Source organism: Schistocerca gregaria, chromosome X, assembly GCF_023897955.1.
Source record: "Schistocerca gregaria isolate iqSchGreg1 chromosome X, iqSchGreg1.2, whole genome shotgun sequence".
NCBI lineage: Eukaryota > Metazoa > Arthropoda > Insecta > Orthoptera > Acrididae > Schistocerca > Schistocerca gregaria.
The window spans coordinates 829,800,928-829,820,888 of NC_064931.1; the positions used below are offsets into that span (position 1 = coordinate 829,800,928).

The window sequence follows — 19,961 nt, forward strand, 5'->3', positions numbered from 1 at the left end:
TTAAGTGTGGGTTAGTAACCCTCTGCACAACCCCCAACCTGTAGGGCTAGCTGTATTGATTTTGAGGTGCTCTACGCCTTGGAATGTTACCTTCACAATGGCTTGGCGAGCCTCTCCTGCCTGTACTAGTTTTGGTCCACACCAGGTTGTCTATTTTCCAGTACCTCCACATCTGGAGTGGTTTGACCATACTGGTCAAAATTTCTATATTTTATGGAATTTTTTATAAATATGGTAGTATCTCCACCTTTCTGGTTTTTTCTGCTGCAGTGAGATGCTAATGTATAGCCAGGTATGCTAACTGAGAAAATTCTGTCTGATTTCAGCTGGTATTCTGTAATCTTATGACATTTACACATATCAGGACTTTTGTAAATAAAAGTATACAGAATAGTTGTTTCTCTTACCTCTTTTAGCAGAGTTAGCATGCTATATTACTGCCATGAGGCCACACTTTGTAAGTGTCATGCACATACCACTAAAATACAGTTGGTTTAAGGGTCACTGATTGCAGAGCTTGTGGAATCAGAGAGGTACAATTTGTTTTTTCAGAAGGCTGATTTTTACACAATGCCTTTTTAATATGGTATGACTTACATAGGAAAGACCATGAACACTGCAGAAGAACGCTGCACTGAACATCCATGCTAGACATTCTTTTTGCAACCAAACAAGTCTACTGTTGTTGAACATTGTATATCCATCAGACAGTCAGTGGAGTATGGTAAAACAATAATTTTGGTCACGATAAAATCTTTTTTTATGCTCATTATGAAAGAGCCCATGTAACATACTAGTGCAGATATGAATTTTAAAAATTTTCCCATAAAAATTGAAACTTCACAGACCTTTTATGCTTGCAGCTGATCATCGTTAACTAAACTTCATGAGATTTTAACTGCACACTTGCTTGTCATCCTCAGGGGAGCTATTGAAGACTGATGAAGATGTCCACTATTATGCAAATTATTAATGTGCTGACAGTATTCTGTGCATGTATCAAGATTGTGGTGAGAGACTGACCACACTACCCAGTGGGCAGTGCTTTCATTGGTGGAGTTGCAGCCTCGTCTCTTCTCAGGGTTGCCACTGACCCATGCCCATTGGCATACCCTGTGCTCTACAATTAGTGCAAATTATGGAGATGATAGTGTTCCATGCATTATCCAACTGATAGCAACTATCGCGGTTCATCAGATTTTCCTCTAGACCTTGTGAACAACTGAGACTGTAGATCCTCCAGTGAAAGTACTGCCCATTGGGTAGTGTGGCCAGTCTTCGTCACTACCTTGATACATCCACAGAATATTCTCCATACACTAATAACTTCCAGAATAGGGGATGTCTTTGTTAGTCTTCAATGGCGAAACTGAGGATGACAAGCAGGTACAAAGTGAAAATATCATGAAGCATAGTTAATGATGATGAGCTGCAGGCACAAAATGTCTTTGAACATCCAATTTGCTGGGAAAATGTTTAAAATTCATATCTGAGTTAATATATCCAAGTTTTTCTTTATGTGATTAATATGAGTCAGTGCCTTTACTGTACTGTGTGTAGTCATTGTTTACCATTCAGTTGTTTATATTCAACAAATGGTTTCCCAGTATTATATTCCATACAGATTTCTGTTACTTGAAAATACTGATGTTAATACTCAGTAATTCATTTCTGTTTCTCTCTGGCATTCAGTCAGTGTAAATTAATGTAGTGATAAACTTTTTACACCATTTAATAAAATAGTTACTTTTTTTAGGAGGCACATGACTGATGCGTTACCCCTGCTCGGAAGCAATGCTGCCGTACAAGTAATGACAGATGCAATTCTAGAGGGAGACATTCCAACAAGTACTGCAAATGAATGGTTGTTTGCTATGGCTTTCATCCCAAGGTAAGAAATACTTTTATAATTTTGATTGCTATCATGACACTTTTACTGACATGTATGCAAAATAAAGAAAAAAACAAATTTTATTTCTTATCTGACATAAAAAAATAGTAAAAGATTTCATTGGTTGCAAAGATAGTGAAATATCTGATACCAACCAGCAAGGTGAAATGAATGGTCTCTAGTATGCCAGAGGCATAAAAGGAGATTAGTTGATCCAAAAATCATGCAAATGGAAAGTAGGTGCTGAAAGAAAGCCATGTAAAAAGAGCAGGAAGACAGAGTGGCTAATACGAGAGGAAGAGGAGAGATGTGATGTACAAAGGAGAGACACATCGTAGACTGAATAATTTAGTGCAGATTGACACCAAAAGAATTGTTAATACTATAATATGTCTCAAAGAGAGACGGCTGAATGTTAGATATAAATGGGTGTATTACATTCATGTATCAGTGATTCCAGGGACTATCAACACTCTTTTTATTGTGCTAGAGTGTTTGTCTGGGGACTGATTATTCTGTATTACATCATCATTATTTCTTCATCTAATTTAATTCTAGTCATTAAAAACTGAACTAGCAAGCAGCCATTTTGCTATGTGAAACAACTGTTATGTGTATGTTTAGAGTGCTTATCCATTAATATGTTATGTTCCAAGAATAGTGAGGATGTGGTGCATAAGTGGTGCTCACTTTAGGTGGTATGGAAATTGCTTCAGTTTTTCAACCAGGAGAGCCATAATATCCAGCTTACATTTTGTATAGTACAGTCAACACCTTTTGTTGGAAATGTTATAAGCTTCCACATAATTTATTATTACATTGTGGGTATCCTTGGAACCCCACTTGTAGCACTGCAGTCTTATCTCAATAACAGAAAACAGAGTGTCACATTAACTGACATAATCACTGGAGTAAAACTAAGCTATGACTGCTCTCTAGATGAATAATAAATTAAAATAGAATCAACAAATTAATGAGTTAATCAAAACCCTCAGTTCAGTGCATCATACTATACTAATTCACTTTACTTTTGCACAATAATGCTAGGATATTTACATACTTGAACCTCCTGTCATCTTATATGGTGCTATTCTAGGGCTGTGATTAATGAACAATTACTTCTGCAGAAATCTGCTCTATATATTTTATAGGTAATAATAACAGCTAGTTTCAGATTAACTAACAAAAACAGGGTGTATATGACACGAGACAACCGGGAGATCCGGGAAAAACCTGGGAATTTTTTCATCCAGGAGAAAATAGGGAAAAATTCGGGAATTGTTTAGAATGCTACGAATTTTTCATTGTTTTAGTTTTCAGCTAAATTTTGATGATTTTGACTGATAAGAAGCAATACTCTAACAAAGGATATTATAGTATCTGGCTACTACAGAATATACTGCAGCAACAAAACATGAACAAAAAAAAAAGAAAAAAATCTTGAGTTGCTAAGCAAATACACCACATACAACAACAAAACAGTGCTCATAAAAATGTCTGCCAACAGCAAAGTTTGACAAAGACTGTACAAATATTATGCAATGCTTCATAACAATAAATTGCCTCCGATTAGCGTGACATGACAACTGTTTAAATTAGATTCGTTTGAGCTGTTGCGGGCAGGCTCTTGAGCATGCACAGTTGAGTTGCACATGAGTAATACCTTCTCCCGCTTCTGGTTACAGAGATGTGGCTGGGCGCCGCTATTTAATATTGCCCTGGTTCGGAAATATAGTAAATTTGGGGCTGATGCACAGAGCAGTCTGAGTTGAGGTGGGGAGTCTCCATGTGCCTGTGTTTACGTTCAGTGATTTTGTTGTTTACTCTTCATTTATTGCTCTCACATTAAATGATAGAAAAACAGATTTTTGTGGCCGGGAGCTATCAAATGAATTAAAATACGTTCTCATTATTACGGAGGGCTAAAATATGTTATTAGTTTCAGATTGTATTTCCACCTTTCTGACAGTCAAGCATTAATCGCCTTACAAAACAATGAAGTTATTTTTGCCAGTTTGCTAAAGAGATTTGGCTTAAAATTAATCTTTTCTGCTGAGGCAGTCAGTTTAATTTCATACTATTGGCTAGTTTCAACTGTTCGCTGCATTTCAAGTGCACGTATGGCATTATGCCATAATAAAGAACCAAACATGAGATAATACAGTACTGGTATTTCAAGAAAATTTACATAGGAATGTGCATTTTAAGCTGAACTCTGGATTTTAGTATGGTTCATGAAATTCTGATGCTCTTGAAGTATCCTCTTTTGTCTTGTTTCTTTTATGAAATAATGTAAGTGAACCGTGATTTATTTTCGAAGATTATTCTTTGAATATATGAGCATAAATGAATATATGAGCAAACTCGAGCAGACTGGCAGCCTAACATGCAGACTCAGATGCAGGAACTAAGCCTCGACCGGGTGACCACTCGCTGAGTTCTCTTACTGGTGGAGTGGAAAGACTCTCATTTTGCTGCCTTTTAAGGTTGATCCGAACGACAGACACACTGGCACTCCGAATGACGGACAGACATTATCTGCCTAACAAATGTGGACGAGAGACAGACTAGCAACCTGGGGACAAGAGACTGACCCAGTCTGCACCACTGGCGAGCTCATAGCGCCCCTTAAATGCATGTGAAGAGGCAACCTTTCCCTTTCCCACCAGAGGGAGACACCAAAGCTGTGATTACCACAGTGGCGCCACCGCCAGAAATGGACTGCAACTGCTTCACACTACGTGTTGCTGTGCGCTCTTCAAAACAGCAATTTTTACCACAGCTCAGTAAGATCTTTTAATGTTTTACATCTATGAACATACGGGCTTCCTGCGTCATCGTAACTGCGGAAGTGTGGTGACGCCTGTTATCTGGTGCTATCTTGCAACTGCTGAAACGACCCTATTTCTAACAGGTCACGGGAAGAAATTGCGAATGGTGGTTTGAAAAGTGTTACATTCAAAGCGGATTTTCTTTTACGCAAGATGAACTATGTGCGAGAATGTATAATGAATTTCTTAAATCACAAAGCGTTTGACTCTCATTTAAAAGTCAACTCTTTGAGGACAACCATTTAGAAAACTTTCGAGCCCAGAAAATCATACATTTACGTTGTTATTAAAAATTTGACTGGCACATCTGCATGATGTTCTTAAAGTGTAACATGTGCAAAAAAGATCCACATTATATGTGGAAGCTTAGCTTATCTTCCAGCTTATTAATCTTCGAGACCAATGTTATATGTGAATGCTATGTATATTAATTTAAACTATTAACTTTTCTTATTTGTGTGTTTGCACTACTGAAGAGTGATCTTGCTATTGGCTTACTACGTCACGTGTTCTATGCTGCCATCAGATGGTGATATCACATGCCATGAGCTATGGCTGTCTTACAAAAGAACATCGCAATCTTGATTTCAAAGTTTTGGAAAGTAACATGTGGTGTTTGGTGGAACTCAAATTTATACCTTTGTAATACGAAAATATGCAATGTACATGTTGCTGCACATCAAAGATCTTTCCAAAACGTGTTTTTCCCCCCTGAGTTTTGTTTTCTTAAAGTGCCAGGAAATTCTACTCCACTATATATAACCAAAACTACTCAAAGGATTGATGAGTTTTACTGTGCCAAGGAAGAGTATACTGTCACTTAATATGGAAAAGTGTATTTTCACCCGGGGTGAAGTGTTTTTTTAACTGGGAAATCCGAGAAAAATCAGGGATTTTTTTTCCTTGTCCACATATACACCCTGATAAAAAACCTTTACACTTTATATAAAAAGGAAACTGATATGTATTCTGCACAACTGTCTATGTTACACAAAGTGAAGTTTTTCAATCTTGCTTTTAAAAGAAGTGTTTAACACCTTGCCAAGAGATATATGGCAAAACTGTAGAAGCCTTCAGAAATCTGGAATTAAACTTCTGAGAAAGGAAGTATAGCATTTGAATCACTAAACTTATATTAGATAGAAGCAAGGTCCAGATCCCCAGTCAGCCACATTCAGTTTGGTTGTGTGCAGTTCACCTGAATCACTGCGGTGAGTGGTAGAGTGTTTCCTCAACAAAGGCTACAGCTCCACTTATAATGATGTTTTCATTTGTCTAACATTAAAAGGACTGTTTTCTTTCCTCTGCTCATAACTAAATTAAAAGTGTACCCTCTACATCATTAGTCCTATAAATTATCTGAATATCTCTATTCCGTTAACAGAAAACTGTTAGTACTGCCTGGTAAGTTCTGTGTAGAGTGCGCACCTGCAGGAAGCTGGGTGCTCATGGGGATACATGGGCAGGGGTAGGCAAATAGCTGGTACATGGGCAGTTGGGCAGTCAGGCTATAGCACATTTGACCTTATTGCCACAGCAGAGGTGGGCAAGTAGCTCACTTACACAGAACTTCTAAGATGGGGCCACCTGGTTGGTAGCTTTTACTAGCTGTACCTGCCCTTGGGTGAGCAAGGTGGTGTCCGGGGATGTATGTGCCCTACGGGGCAGCTATGGAACAGCCTGCTGTAGGGAATATTGTTCTTTGTAAATAAATAATTCAATAGTAGCCAGTGTACACACTCTAGTAACCAGAATCTGACGTGACCAGAAGACAGTAGGCAGACCAGCTGAGAGCATTGATGGTGAGTCACCAAAAAACCACAGGAAGACAACAGCAATGGACAGCAAAGAAGACGACAACAACTACTAGTGGATATGACAGTATGCAAATCCAAAGAGTTAACAAAATTGAGAGCCTATACATGGCAATATCAGGAACCGACAACAATGCGTACAGTGAAGGACAAAGAGTACAGTCAGAACATGACTGACTTCTGAGCCTGTGTGCTGCTGGCTTTATAGGGCCACCATAAGTTCCATTAGGCTGACACAGTGGGCATGGCACATGCCCAGTTCTGTGGCAGCAAATGCAGTGCTTGCAGGTTACAGGGGCCGTTGTCTACATCCATGCCTGCTGTCCAAATTGTTGGACCGGGATGCCAGATCGCTTCCCCCTGAAATAAGCACATAGGGCCTCAAGTACCCTGGCTGATTTTGTGGGAGGTGAAACGGTTGTGTCCCATCAGTGGAGGCCACCAGCTGGGAGAATGAACATGAGACGTCGGGCACTGCACTGGGGAATTACAGAGTGGGGAATGACTGTGGAGCAGACGGGGGCTGTGGTGATGTCTGTTCCACCATACCTGTGCCTACAGGAGCTGCTGATCATGCCCTGGAGCTCAAATGGTATTCATGGGGCTGAGGGATGTGTGAGGGTGGGTACTCTAACTCCAAGTGATCCACTGCTGGAGGGGTAGGCTGTAGCAGGGACAGAGTTGGTTCACGTGCCAACACTCCAAACCTCTCGGCGTATCAAATGTCATAAAGCACCACTCATCAGTGGCCAGTACCATAGCTGGCATCCATGTGGGTTTTGCCCCATAGGAACATGCCCAAGCAGCTGCACAATGAGGGTACGTGGTTGTCAGCCATGGAGAAGTTCTGCTGGGCTAGGGTCATAGACAGAGGTGAACCTGTAGGTGCTCAGGAACATCGTGAGTGCTACTGTCATGGTAGATGCAATTGGGCCAATTGCCAGTTACGGTGGTGCAGGGAAGCCCTTCAGTGGCAAAAACCTGCAGAAGGCCATTGAGCATGGCAGCTGTGGTGGTGGACATCATGTTGACCATATAGGGGTACTTTGAATGAGGATCCATGACAATAAGCCATTTCTAGCTGAGGAAGGGGCCAGCAAAATCTGGATGGTTGTGGTCACAAGGGCAATGGAATACTAGACAAGGGGACAAAAAACTGAGGTGGAGAAGCCTGATGTTGGGCACAGGCAGAACAGCACACACCATAGCCTCTACATCATTACTCAGTCCAGGCCAGTAGATGTGTTGCCTGGCAAGGGCTTTCATCCAAGACATGCCCCAGTGCCTACGATTGAGGAGTCTCAAGAAGTGAGTGCGTAAGGTAGTCAGGATGACAATATGGTGGGTACCTGCCTCCACATCCAGCAGGAGCACATTGGAGGTGATGTACAAACGATGAGTGAGATGAGCCCAGATCCAGTGCCTGGGTGTTGTGTCCTGCAGTTGGCAGGAAAGAACTAATGATCAAGTTTGAATGCACTTTGTTTAAGTAAAACACAGACCCAGTGCCTGAGTGTTGTGTCCTGCAGTTGACAGGAAAGAACTAATGATCAAGTTTGAATGCACTTTGTTTAACTAAAACACCTTCTTGGCATGCACTAATTTCCAAATGCAAGAACAACAAAAAGCATAACACTTCTTGTGGCAGCAAAAGCCAGATAAGAGTACAAGACAATGAAAAGAAATAATAACCAAAATACTACTTTACACAATTACAAAGTGGCATTAACACCCAACAAGATACAACTTTCTACTGAAGGCTATGGCGAGTGTCTGCTAGGCTGGAGCTAGTGTAGGTATTGGCCGGAGCTGTTCAAAAATGGTTCTGAGCACTATGCAACTTAACTACTGAGGTCATGAGTCACCTAGAACTTAGAACTAATTAAACCTAACTAACCGAAGGACATCACACACATCCATCCCTGAGACAGGATTCGAACCTGCGATTGTAGTGGTCGCCCGATTCCAGACAGATAAGGGAAAGCGGAATGGTCAACTGTTAGGTATCTCTGCTGGACTTTTACTCGCATGGGTGGGTAGCCAAAAATAGAGGCACGGCCTCCTCCAGTGGGTGATGGCGGGTGATGACTCAGCAGCAGGGTCTTGAATGTCCGCACAATATGTTCAGCCTGGCCATTTGATGCAGGGTGAAATGGGGTGGTGTGGACAAGGGAAATCCCATTGGCAGCACAGAATTGCTTAAACTTGGTCAAAGTAAAATGTGGACCATGATCCGTAATGATCATTTTCGTGAATCCCTCAACAACGAAGAGGCACTGGAGAATTTTTCCAGTCTCAGCAGAAGTGGTGTTCATCTTGCAGGATACGTAAGTGTATCCCAACCCGGAGTCGATCAGGATGAGCCACTTGGAATTATGAAATGGCGCTGTGAAATTCAAGTGGAGACATTCCCACAGAGCAGCTGCATCTGGCTACAAAAAATACTGCTGCAGTGGTGCTGCCTGACATGTTTGGCACATGGTGCTGATGGTCACAAGGGAAGCAATGTCTTTATCCAATCCTCGCCAATAAAGTTGGTCATGGGCCAGCTGTTTGGTGAGAACTATTCCCCAATGGCCAGTGTGGAGGAGGTTGAGAACATGGCAGTGCAATGCATGTGGTATGACCACTCATGGAACATCTGAATCACTATGCAAAAGGATGATGCCACTACAGTACAGCGTCTGCTCCTGACTGGTGACCCACTGGACCACAACAGCATCCAACGGAAGCATGTCCAGAGCTGCAACCACGTTCGGGTCCACATGGAAGCAAACCAAGTGGGAGGCATCAAACTCATGGTCCACTCCAGCAGGCAGCCAGGAAAGGAAATTGGCATTTTTATGCCATTCAGAGGTGTGATAGACAATTTCAAAGTTGAATGTCGCCAGGAGAGCGCCCAACACTAGAGGCTTCATGCTGTCTGGGTGGGCACTGAGGCACCCTGGTGAAACAAAGAAACCAAAGGGTTTTGGATGGTCTGCAGAGTGAATTGATGACCATACATGAAAACTGGTACTAAATCTTCCTTTTCAATTTGACAATATTTGATTTGAATGTTGGTCAATTTTTTTGGATGCGAAATCCACTGGCCTCTCAACAGCAGGTACCATTTGCGAGAGGACTGCATCCAGACCATGGTCCGATGCTTTGGTGGCAACAAAAAGGGACAGGGAAGGGTCACAAGTGGGCAGACAAGAAGGGCGAAAGAGAGCTGACTTGAGACTAGTGAAAGCCTGCTCATATGCTGTGTCCCAAAACCAATGCACACACTTGCGCCACAACCCTGTCAGGGGTGCCAAAATCTTGGCAGTGTGGGGTATAAAATGCTGATAATAGTTAATTTGACCAAGGACAGATTGCAGTTGCTTCATGTTGGTGGGAGGAGGCACATTTTGAATCACCTTGACATTCTCTTTAGAGGCATGTAGGCTGTGGGCATCAATTGTGAACCCAAGATAGTTGACCTCGCATGCAAAAAAGTTACACTTTTCTTTTGACAGTGCAGGTTAGCATTAGAAAAACCCAAAACAGCCTATCCAGCTTGTCCATGAGGTCCACTGTGGATGAGCCACTGGTGATGACATTGTCCAGATAATTTGTTGCACCAGACACCTGACTTGTGAGGTGTTCCAAATAATGTTGAAAAATGTCAGGGGTGCTGGCAATGTCAAACAGGAGGCGGTTGTACTGGAAAAGGCCACATGGGGTTTGATAACTAGGATCTGCTGTGATACCTCATCCAATGGGAGCTGCAAATAAGAAATGAGCAAATCTCATTCTGGAAACATCCCCCAGGCTGTGGCTAAGCCATGTCTCCGCAATATCCTTTCTTTCAGGAGTGCTAGTTCTGCAAGTTTCGCAGAAGAGCTTCTGTAAAGTTTGGAAGGTAGGAGACGGATACTGGCAGAAGTAAAGCTGTGAGTACCGGACGTGAGTCGTGCTTCAGTAGCTCAGTTGGTAGAGCACTTGCCCGCGAAAGGCAAAGGTCCCGAGTTCGAGTCTCGGTCGGGCACACAGTTTTAATCTGCCAGGAAGTTTCATATCAGAGCAAATCAATTTTGGCGTGTTTATAACATTGATTCAGCGGACTGCTATATGTAGTCACATTAGTTTCAGTTGGTTGATCTCTGTCACATGGCTTTTCGTGTAGTAGTGCCATGTTTGTGCAGAAAGTCTGTTGATCTTTGCACCCACTGGTGATGTTTTGATCTGAGCTCTTGAAGGGAGGCCAGCAGCCCTGTAACTGATAAGGGACCGCTACAACACTGGGAGTAGCTGACTTTGAAAAATAAGTTGGTCACCCATGGAAGACATACTATACAACATCCCACAAGATAGAGTTGTAGTGTGTGTCTGCCGCAACGTGAGTAGCAGTAATGGGAAACCCATCCATGTTGATGTGTAAACAAGAGAGCTCCAGTTGGTCAAATGCTGGGTCTGGTGGTGAGGATAAACATGAGCGGGCATGTGCATTTGCATGTTTGATGTAGGCCTGTACTTGATGGTGTAATTGTATGAACTAAGGAAAAGAGTCCAAAGCTGGAGCCTTTAGGCTATCCACTATGGAGTTGGGAGTGTGGCCCAAAGAGTATTATGAATGATTTATGGTCTGTAATGAAGGTAAACTGGGACCCAAATAGGTACACATAGAATTTCTGCAGATAAAGATGATCGTCAATGCCTCTTTCTTGATCTGGTAGTAATTACATTGGACAGGTGTCAGATTTGGATACATAGGCGATAGGTTGCTCCAAATCATCATCATGACAGTGTGCCAGACTGCATCAATGACTTAGGGAGAAGCATCTGCAGCCAGAACAGGGGACAGGGATGGGGAAAAGGTGATAAGGCAGGGTGCAGTATGTTACATGTGCTTCAGCTGTGTGAAGGCCTGCTCACACGCTGCCAACCACTGAAATGGAATGCCTTTCTCCTGCAACTGGCTGAGGGGATGTGTACTGTGTGCTGCCTGTGGAGGTACTCAGAATAATAATTCACTTTCCCCAAAAAATTAAGAATTGCCCTGGGGCATGATGGCAACGAAGTTCACACAGTGTCCGTGATGCAAGTTAGGTGTGGAGTTAGACTGACCTGATGGTGATGGCAGACAATTCAGAGATGATGTCCATCCTTGGAACAATGGGTGCAGTGTGCCCAACAATCAGGGCTGTCTGCCTGCTGGTGCCTCACAAAACAGTCAGGACAAGAAGGCAGACCCTGATGGTTGCGCCGATGTGGCTGGACTGGCTGCTCAGAGATCATTGATGTGTCAGAAAGTGGTGAATCACGTGTCGACATTGGGAAGAAGGCTTGTGACAGTTCCATCCCCATGGTGGTGGTTGAACCGCAGTGAACTGGGGCTGGTCCATAAGACATTCATTTGCTGTTTGCGTGATCTTGAAAGAGTGCACGATTTTCAATATGTTGTCCAAGGAAGGATTGTTGAGCTGGAGGGCTGTAGTGCAAACTTCTGGATTGAGAGTCAATTGGACCACTACATCACAAATCAGGGAATCAGCATATGTGGTTTTGCAAGATGGGTTGCCACAGGTAAAATTACAATTATGTCTCTGATGTTGCAAATCTATCACCCACAAGTGATAAGACTGACCCACTTGCTTGTGGTACTTATGGAACTCTAGGTGCAATGTGGCCACATGGAACCAGTGTGAATAATACGTCAACAGTAATGAAAAAATTTTCTAGAAAGTGAGTACAACCATGTTTGGAAGGGGAGCCAACTTCCTAAATAAGAAAAATGTTTTTGGGGAAGCCCAAGAAAGAAAGAGCGGCCATCGGAGAGTGTCATCAGAAACCAAAAAATCAGGGAACTGCTGTTTCAGCCACTGCAAATATGTGTCCCAATCCTCCTTGGTATCATTAAATGGCAGAAATGTGGATGGGTGAGACTCTGTCTGGGAGGTGACCACAGTGGGGATGGGTTGTGAACCTTGCAGCTGTAATCGGTCTGACAGCAGCTGACGTGGACCTTGATAAAGCGTGATTTCCTTTTAACTGTATGGTATATGTTACATTGCATTTAGGAATGTTTGGGTAATTGAACATGTATCAATAACTACAGATTTCTGTAGTTGTATATATACTTTTGGATGTAGCTGTATTGCATTGATGTACTGGTGGATATTGTGTGGTATGACTCCTGTAGTTGATAGTATAATTGGTATAATGTCAACTTTATCCTGATGCCACATCTCCTTGGCTTCCTCAGCCAGTTGGATGTATTTTTCAATTTCTTCTCCTGTTTTCTTCTGTACATTTGTTATATTGGGTATGGATATTTCGATTATTTGTGTTAATTTCTTCTTTTTATTGGTGAGTATGATGACAGGTTTGTTATGTGGTGTTGTTTTACCTGTTATAATGGTTCTGTTCCAGTATAATTTGTATTCGTCATTCTCCATCACATTTTGTGGTTCATACTTGTATGTGGGAACATGTTGTTTTATTAGTTTATGTTGTATGGCAAGTTATTGATGTATTATTTTTGCTACATTGTCATGTCTTCTGGGGTATTCTGTATTTGTTAGTATTGTACATCTGCTTGTGATGTGATCTACTGTTTGTATTTGTTGTTTGCAAAGTCTGCATTTATCTGTTGTGGTATTGGGATCTTTAATAATATACTTCCTGTAATATCTGGTGTTTATTGTTTGATCCTGTAGTGCAATCATGAATCCTTCCATCTCACTGTACATATTGCCTTTTCTTAGCTATGTGTTGGATGCATCTTGATTGATGTGTGGCTGTGTTACATGACATGGGTGCTTGCCATGTAGTGTTTACTGTTTCCAATTTACTTTCTTTGTATCTGCTGATGTTATGTGATCTAAAGGGTTGTAGAAGTGGTTATGAAATTGCAACAATGTAGCCAATGTATTTATATGAGTGATTGCTTTGTGTATTTTGCTAGTTTCTGCTCGTTCTATAAAGAATTTTTTTTTAAATTGTGTACCTGTCCATAATGTAGGTTTATTATGTTGATAAATTCCCTTCCTCCTTCCTTTCTGCTTAATGTGAATCTTTCTGTTGCTGAATGTATGTGATGTATTCTATATTTGTGGCATTGTGATCATGTAAGTGTATTGAGTGCTTCTAGGTCTTGTTACTCCATTTCACTACTCCAAATGAGTAGGTCAATACTGGTATAGCATAAGTATTTATAGCTTTTGATTTGTTTCCTGCTGTCAATTCTGTTTTAAATATTTTTGTTAGTCTTTGTCTATATTTTTCTTTTAGTTCTTCTTTAATATTTGTATTATCTATTCCTATTTTTTGTCTGTATCCTAGATATTTGTAGGCATCTGTTTTTTCCATCACTTCTATGCATCATTACCCAATATTTAATCTTCTTGTTTAGTGTGTTTTCCCTTGACTATGCTATTTTTCTTACATTTGTCTGTTCCAAAAGCCATATTTATATCATTGCTGAATACTTCTGTTATATTTAGTAATTGGTTGAGTTGTTGATTTGTTGCTGCCAGTGGTTTTAGATCATCCATGTCAACAACTACCGCCCAATCTCTCTTCTGACAGCTCTATCAAAAATTTTTGAGAAAGTAATGTATTCAAGAGTAGCCTCCCATATTTGTAAAAATAAAGTACTAACAAAATGTCAATTTGGTTTTCAGAAAGGCTTTTCAACAGAAAATGCTATATATGCTTTCACTGATCAAATATTAAATGCTCTGAATAACTGGACATCACCCATTGGTATTTTTTGTGATCTCTCAAAGGCCTTTGATTGTGTAAATCATGGAATTCTTTTAGATAAGCTAAATCATTATGGTTTGAGTGGGGCAGTGCACAAATGGTTTAATTCATACTTAACTGGAAGAATGCAGAAAGTTGAAATAAGTGGTTCGTGTAATGTTAAAACAACAGCTGATTCCTCAAACTGGGGTGCTATCAAGCACGGGGTCCCACAGGGTTCGGTCTTAGGTCCTTTACTGTTCTTGATATACATTAATGACTTACCATTCCACATTGATGAAGATGCAAAGTTAGTTCTTTTTGCTGATGATACAAGTATAGTAATAACATCCAAAAACCAAGAACTAAGTGATGTAATTGTAAATGATGTTTTTCACAAAATTATTAAGTGGTTCTCAGCAAACAGACTCTCTTTAAATTTTGATAAAACACAGTATATACAGTTCTGTACAGTAAATGGCACAACTCCAGTAATAAATATAGAATTTGAACAGAAGTCTGTAGCTAAGGTAGAATTTTCAAAATTTTTAGGTGTGTCCATTGATGAGAGGTTAAACTGGAAGCAACACATTGATGGTCTGCTGAAACGTCTGAGTTCGGCTACATATGCTATTAGGGATATTGCAAATTTTGGTGATAAGAATCTCAGTAAATTAGCTTACTATGCCTACTTTCATTCGCTGCTTTCGTATGGTATCATATTCTGGTGTAATTCATCGTTGAGTAGAAAAGTATTCATTGCACAAAAACATGTAATCAGAATAATTGCTGGAGCCCACCCACGATCATCCTGCAGACATCTATTTAAGGATCTAGGGATCCTCACAGTAACCTCACAGTATATATATTCCCTTATGAAATTTGTTGATAATAATCCAACCCAATTCAAAAGTAATAGCAGTGTGCATACCTATAACACCAGGAGAAAGGATGATCTTCACTATGCAGGGTTAAATCTGACTTTGGCACAGAAAGGGGTAAATTATGCTGCCACAAAAGTCTTTGGGCACCTACCAAACAGCATCAAAAGCCTGACAGATAGCCAACTAACATTTAAAAATAAACTAAAAGAATTTCTAGATGACAACTCCTTCTACTCATTGGCTGAATTTTTAGATATAAACTAAGTAAAAAAAAAAAAAAAAAACTTAATCATTAGTGTCATGCAATATTTTGTGTAATGTAATTTCTTGTACAGACATCTTTTATTAACCTGACACGTTCCACATCATTACGAAGTGTCGTATTCATGATCTATGGAACAAGTATTAATCTAATCTAATCTTATCTAATCTAATCTAGCAAATGTATGATTTTGTGTTGGTATGTTCCAGTAATACTATATCCATAATTTGTATTATTTAGTATGTTGGATAGTGGGTTCAGATCAAGGCAGAACCAGAAAGGACTTAATGAGCCTCCTTGGTATATTCCACGCTTAATCTGTATTGGCTGTCATGTGATATTATTTGAATTTGTTTGAATATTAAGTATGGTTTTCCAATTCTTCATTACTATGTTTAGGAACTGTATCAATTTAGGATCTACTTTGTATATTTCCAATATTTGTAGTAACCATGAGTGGGGTACTCTATCAAAAGCTTTTTGGTAATCAATGTATGCTTAGTGTAGTGACCTTTGTTTAGTTTTAGCTTGATATGTCACCTCTGTATCTGTTATCAGTTGCTCTTTCCATCACCATGCTCCTTTGCAGCTGCCTTTTTGTTCTTCATTTATAATTTAGTTATGTTTTGTATGTGTCATTAATTTCTGTATAATGACTGAAGTTAATATTTTTTTTATATTGATGTTAGGCATGTTATGGGGCAATATTTTGCTGGGTTTAATATAATCCATTATGGAGTCGAGGTAGCAGTTGTCGTTATACTGGTTATCACTGTTAGCATTCAACCACGGTTCTTATACATATATTTTAACAACACGTTTCAAGAGACAATGCTCTCATCATCAGGTTGTAAAGTCTATGTCATGAAATTAAATGGACTAAACAAATACACTCCTGGAAATGGAAAAAAGAACACATTGACACCGATGTGTCAGACACACCATACTTGCTCCGCACGGCACAGCGGACACACCAGGAACCGCGGTGTTGGCCGTCGAATGGCGCTAGCTGCGCAGCATTTGTGCACCGCCGCCGTCAGTGTCAGCCAGTTTGCCGTGGGATACGGAGCTCCATCGCAGTCTTTAACACTGGTAGCATGCCGCGACAGCGTGGACATGAACCGTATGTGCAGTTGACGGACTTTGAGCGAGGGCGTATAGTGGGCATGTGGGAGGCCGGGTGGACGTACGGCCGAATTGCTCAACACGTGGGGTGTGAGGTCTCCACAGTACATCGATGTTGTCGCCAGTGGTTGGCGGAAGGTGCACGTGCACGTCGACCTGGGACCGGACCGCAGCGATGCACGGATACACGCCAAGACCGTAGGATCCTGCGCAGTGCCGTAGGGGACCGCACCGCCACTTCCCAGGAAATTAGGGACACTGTTGTTCCTGGGGTATCGGCGAGGACCATTCTCAACCATCTCCATGAAGCTGGGCTACGGTCCCGCACACCGTTAGGCCGTCTTCCGCTCACGCCCCAACATCGTGCAGCCTGCCTCCAGTGGTGTCGCGACAGGCGTGAATGGAGGGACGAATGGAGACGTGTTGTCTTCAGCGATGAGAGTCGCTTCTGCCTTGGTGCCAATGATGGTCGTATGCGTGTTTGGCGCCATGCAGGTGAGCGCCACAATCAGGACTGCATACGACCGAGGCACACAGGGCAAACACCCAGCATCATGGTGTGGGGAGCGATCTCCTACACTGGCTGTACACCTCTGGTGATCGTCGAGGGGACACTGAATAGTGCACGATACATCCAAACCTTCATCAAACCCATCGTTCTACCATTCCTAGACCGGGAAGGGAACTTGCTGTTCCAACAGGACAATGCACGTCTGCATGTATCCCGTGCCACCCAAGGTGCTCTAGAAGGTGTAAGTCAACTACCCTGGCCAGCAAGATCTCCGGATCTGTCCCCCATTGAGCATGTTTGGGACTGGATGAAGCGTCGTCTCACGCGGTCTGCACGTCCAGCACGAACGCTGGTCCAACTGAGGTGCCAGGTGGAAATGGCATGGCAAGCCGTTCCACAGGACTACATCCAGCATCTCTACGATCATCTCCATGGGAGAATAGCAACCTGCATTGCTGCGAAAGGTCGATATACACTGTACTAGTGCCGACATTGTGCATGCTGTGTTGCCTGTGTGTATGTGCCTGTGGTTCTGTCAGTGTAATCATGTGATGTATCTGACCCCAGGAATGTGTCAATAAAGTTTCCCTTTCCTGGGACAATGAATTCACGGTGTTCTTATTTCAATTTCCAGGAGTGTAGTTGGGAAGTCCATAGAGTAAAACAGAATTAAAAGTATATTGGACTGTGGGTCCTCATCTTACATTGAAGTTGTTGACACAAGTTGATGGCCATCCCATAGCTATCAAATATGCTGTCGCACTGCGCCGGCTCGGGTGCTGTTGTGGACTGACGTGCCTATGTGTTGTGGCGTGGTTACAGCCGTGGGATTGACGGTAACGCTATGCTATTGGGTGCCTGATTTCCTTATTGCATTGGTCTGCCATCGTTAGCCTCTCGCAACTCCGCCAGTGACATGCTACAAGTTTAAAGTCGCATACCTGCCCTAAAATAATTCTAAAAACCCGCTAAAAAATCTCATTTCTTTAAAATTATCTTGTGCATTTAGAATATTGCTTTGTTTCTTTTCCTGGATAGCGATCTCAAATTCCTCTAGTAAAACAGGTTTCCTCCCTTTCTTTTGTACATGCAATATTCTATGTTGCCTTCTATGCTATTGAGGGGATGGCCTGTTTCATATATATGATTCACAACAGCTGCTTTGTCATAATTTCCTATCCTGAACAAATCTTTATGTTCTTTATACTGGATCGTGAATGATCTTCCTGTCTGCACTATGTACACTCCGGGAAATTGAAATAAAAACACCGTGAATTCATTGTCCCAGGAAGGGGAAACTTTATTGACACATTCCTGGGGTCAGATACATCACATGATCACACTGACAGAACCACAGGCACATAGACACAGGCAACAGAGCATGCACAATGTTGGCACTAGAACAGTGTATATCCACCTTTCGCAGCAATGCAGGCTGCTATTTTCCCATGGAGACGATCGTAGAGATGCTGGACGTAGTCCTGTGGAACGGCTTGCCATGCCATTTCCACCTGGCGCCTCAGTTGGACCAGCGTTCGTGCTGGACGTGCAGACCGCGTGAGACGACGCTTCATCCAGTCCCAAACATGCTCAATGGGGGACAGATCCGGAGATCTTGCTGGCCAGGGTAGTTGACTTACACCTTCTAGAGCACCTTGGGTGGCACGGGATACATGCGGACGTGCATTGTCCTGTTGGAACAGCAAGTTCCCTTGCCGGTCTAGGAAAGGTAGAACGATGGGTTCGATGACGGTTTGGATGTACCGTGCACTATTCAGTGTCCCCTCGACGATCACCAGAGGTGTACGCCCAGTGTAGGAGATCGCTCCCCACTCCATGATGCCGGGTGTTGGCCCTGTGTGCCTCGGTCGTATGCAGTCCTGATTGTGGCGCTCACCTGCATGGCGCCAAACACGCATACGACCATCATTGGCACCAAGGCAGAAGCGACTCTCATCGCTGAAGACAACACGTCTCCATTCGTCCCTCCATTCACGCCTGTCGCGACACCACTGGAGGCGGGCTGCACGATGTTGGGGCGTGAGCGGAAGACGGCCTAACGGTGTGCGGGACCGTAGCCCAGCTTCATGGAGATGGTTGCGAATGGTTCTCGCCAATACCCCAGGAGCAACAGTGTCCCTAATTTGCTGTGAAGTGGCGGTTCGGTCCCCTACGGCACTCCGTAGGATCCTACGGTCTTGGCGTGCATCCGTGCGTCGCTGCGGTCCGGTCCCAGGTCGACGTGCACGTGCACCTTCCGCCGACCACTGGCGACAACATCGATGTACTGTGGAGACCTCACGCCCCACGTGTTGAGCAATTCGGCGGTACATCCACCCGGCCTCCCGCATGCCCACTATACGCCCTCGCTCAAAGTCCGTCAACTGCACATACGGTTCACGTCCATGCTGTCGCGGCATGCTACCAGTGTTAAAGACTACGATGGAGCTCCCTATGCCACGGCAAACTGGCTGACACTGACGGCATCGGTGCACAAATGCTGCGCAGCTAGCGCCATTCGACGGCCAACACCGCGGTTCCTGGTGTGTCTGTTGTGCCGTGCGTGTGATCATTGCTTATACAGCCCTCTCGCAGTGTCCGGAGCAAGTATGGTGGTGGGTCTGACACACCGGTGTCAATGTGTTCTTTTTTCCATTTCCAGGAGTGTATTTTGCATCACAAGTTCTGCACCGAATCTCATAAATTTCTGATCTTTCAAACTTATTTCTCTTCTCGCCAATATCGTGCTTAAGGCTATACCTCACTAGGTTATTAGTCTGAAAAGCTATTTTGACATCGTATGGCTTAAAAATATTTGCTCTCTTTTGCTGGGTTTGCTGTGTCTGCTTGATCTTTCGGTTTCAGATAAGTTATTCCTTGTGTAAGTGTATCAGGGACTGTGTATGGGTCTGCAATGTAGCTGTTAAATA

The 19,961-nt window shown here is 42.5% G+C and overlaps 1 protein-coding gene across 1 annotated transcript in view; it reads left to right on the forward strand.

Moving 5' to 3' along the window:
* LOC126299332 (uncharacterized) overlaps window positions 1-19,961 on the forward strand; it is a 793,355-nt gene that overhangs the window by 163,878 nt on the left and 609,516 nt on the right. The window contains exon 10 of the mRNA XM_049991162.1: window positions 1,757-1,891. Within this exon, the coding sequence (XP_049847119.1) occupies window positions 1,757-1,891 (135 nt within the window). The remainder of the gene's footprint in view (window positions 1-1,756; window positions 1,892-19,961) is intronic.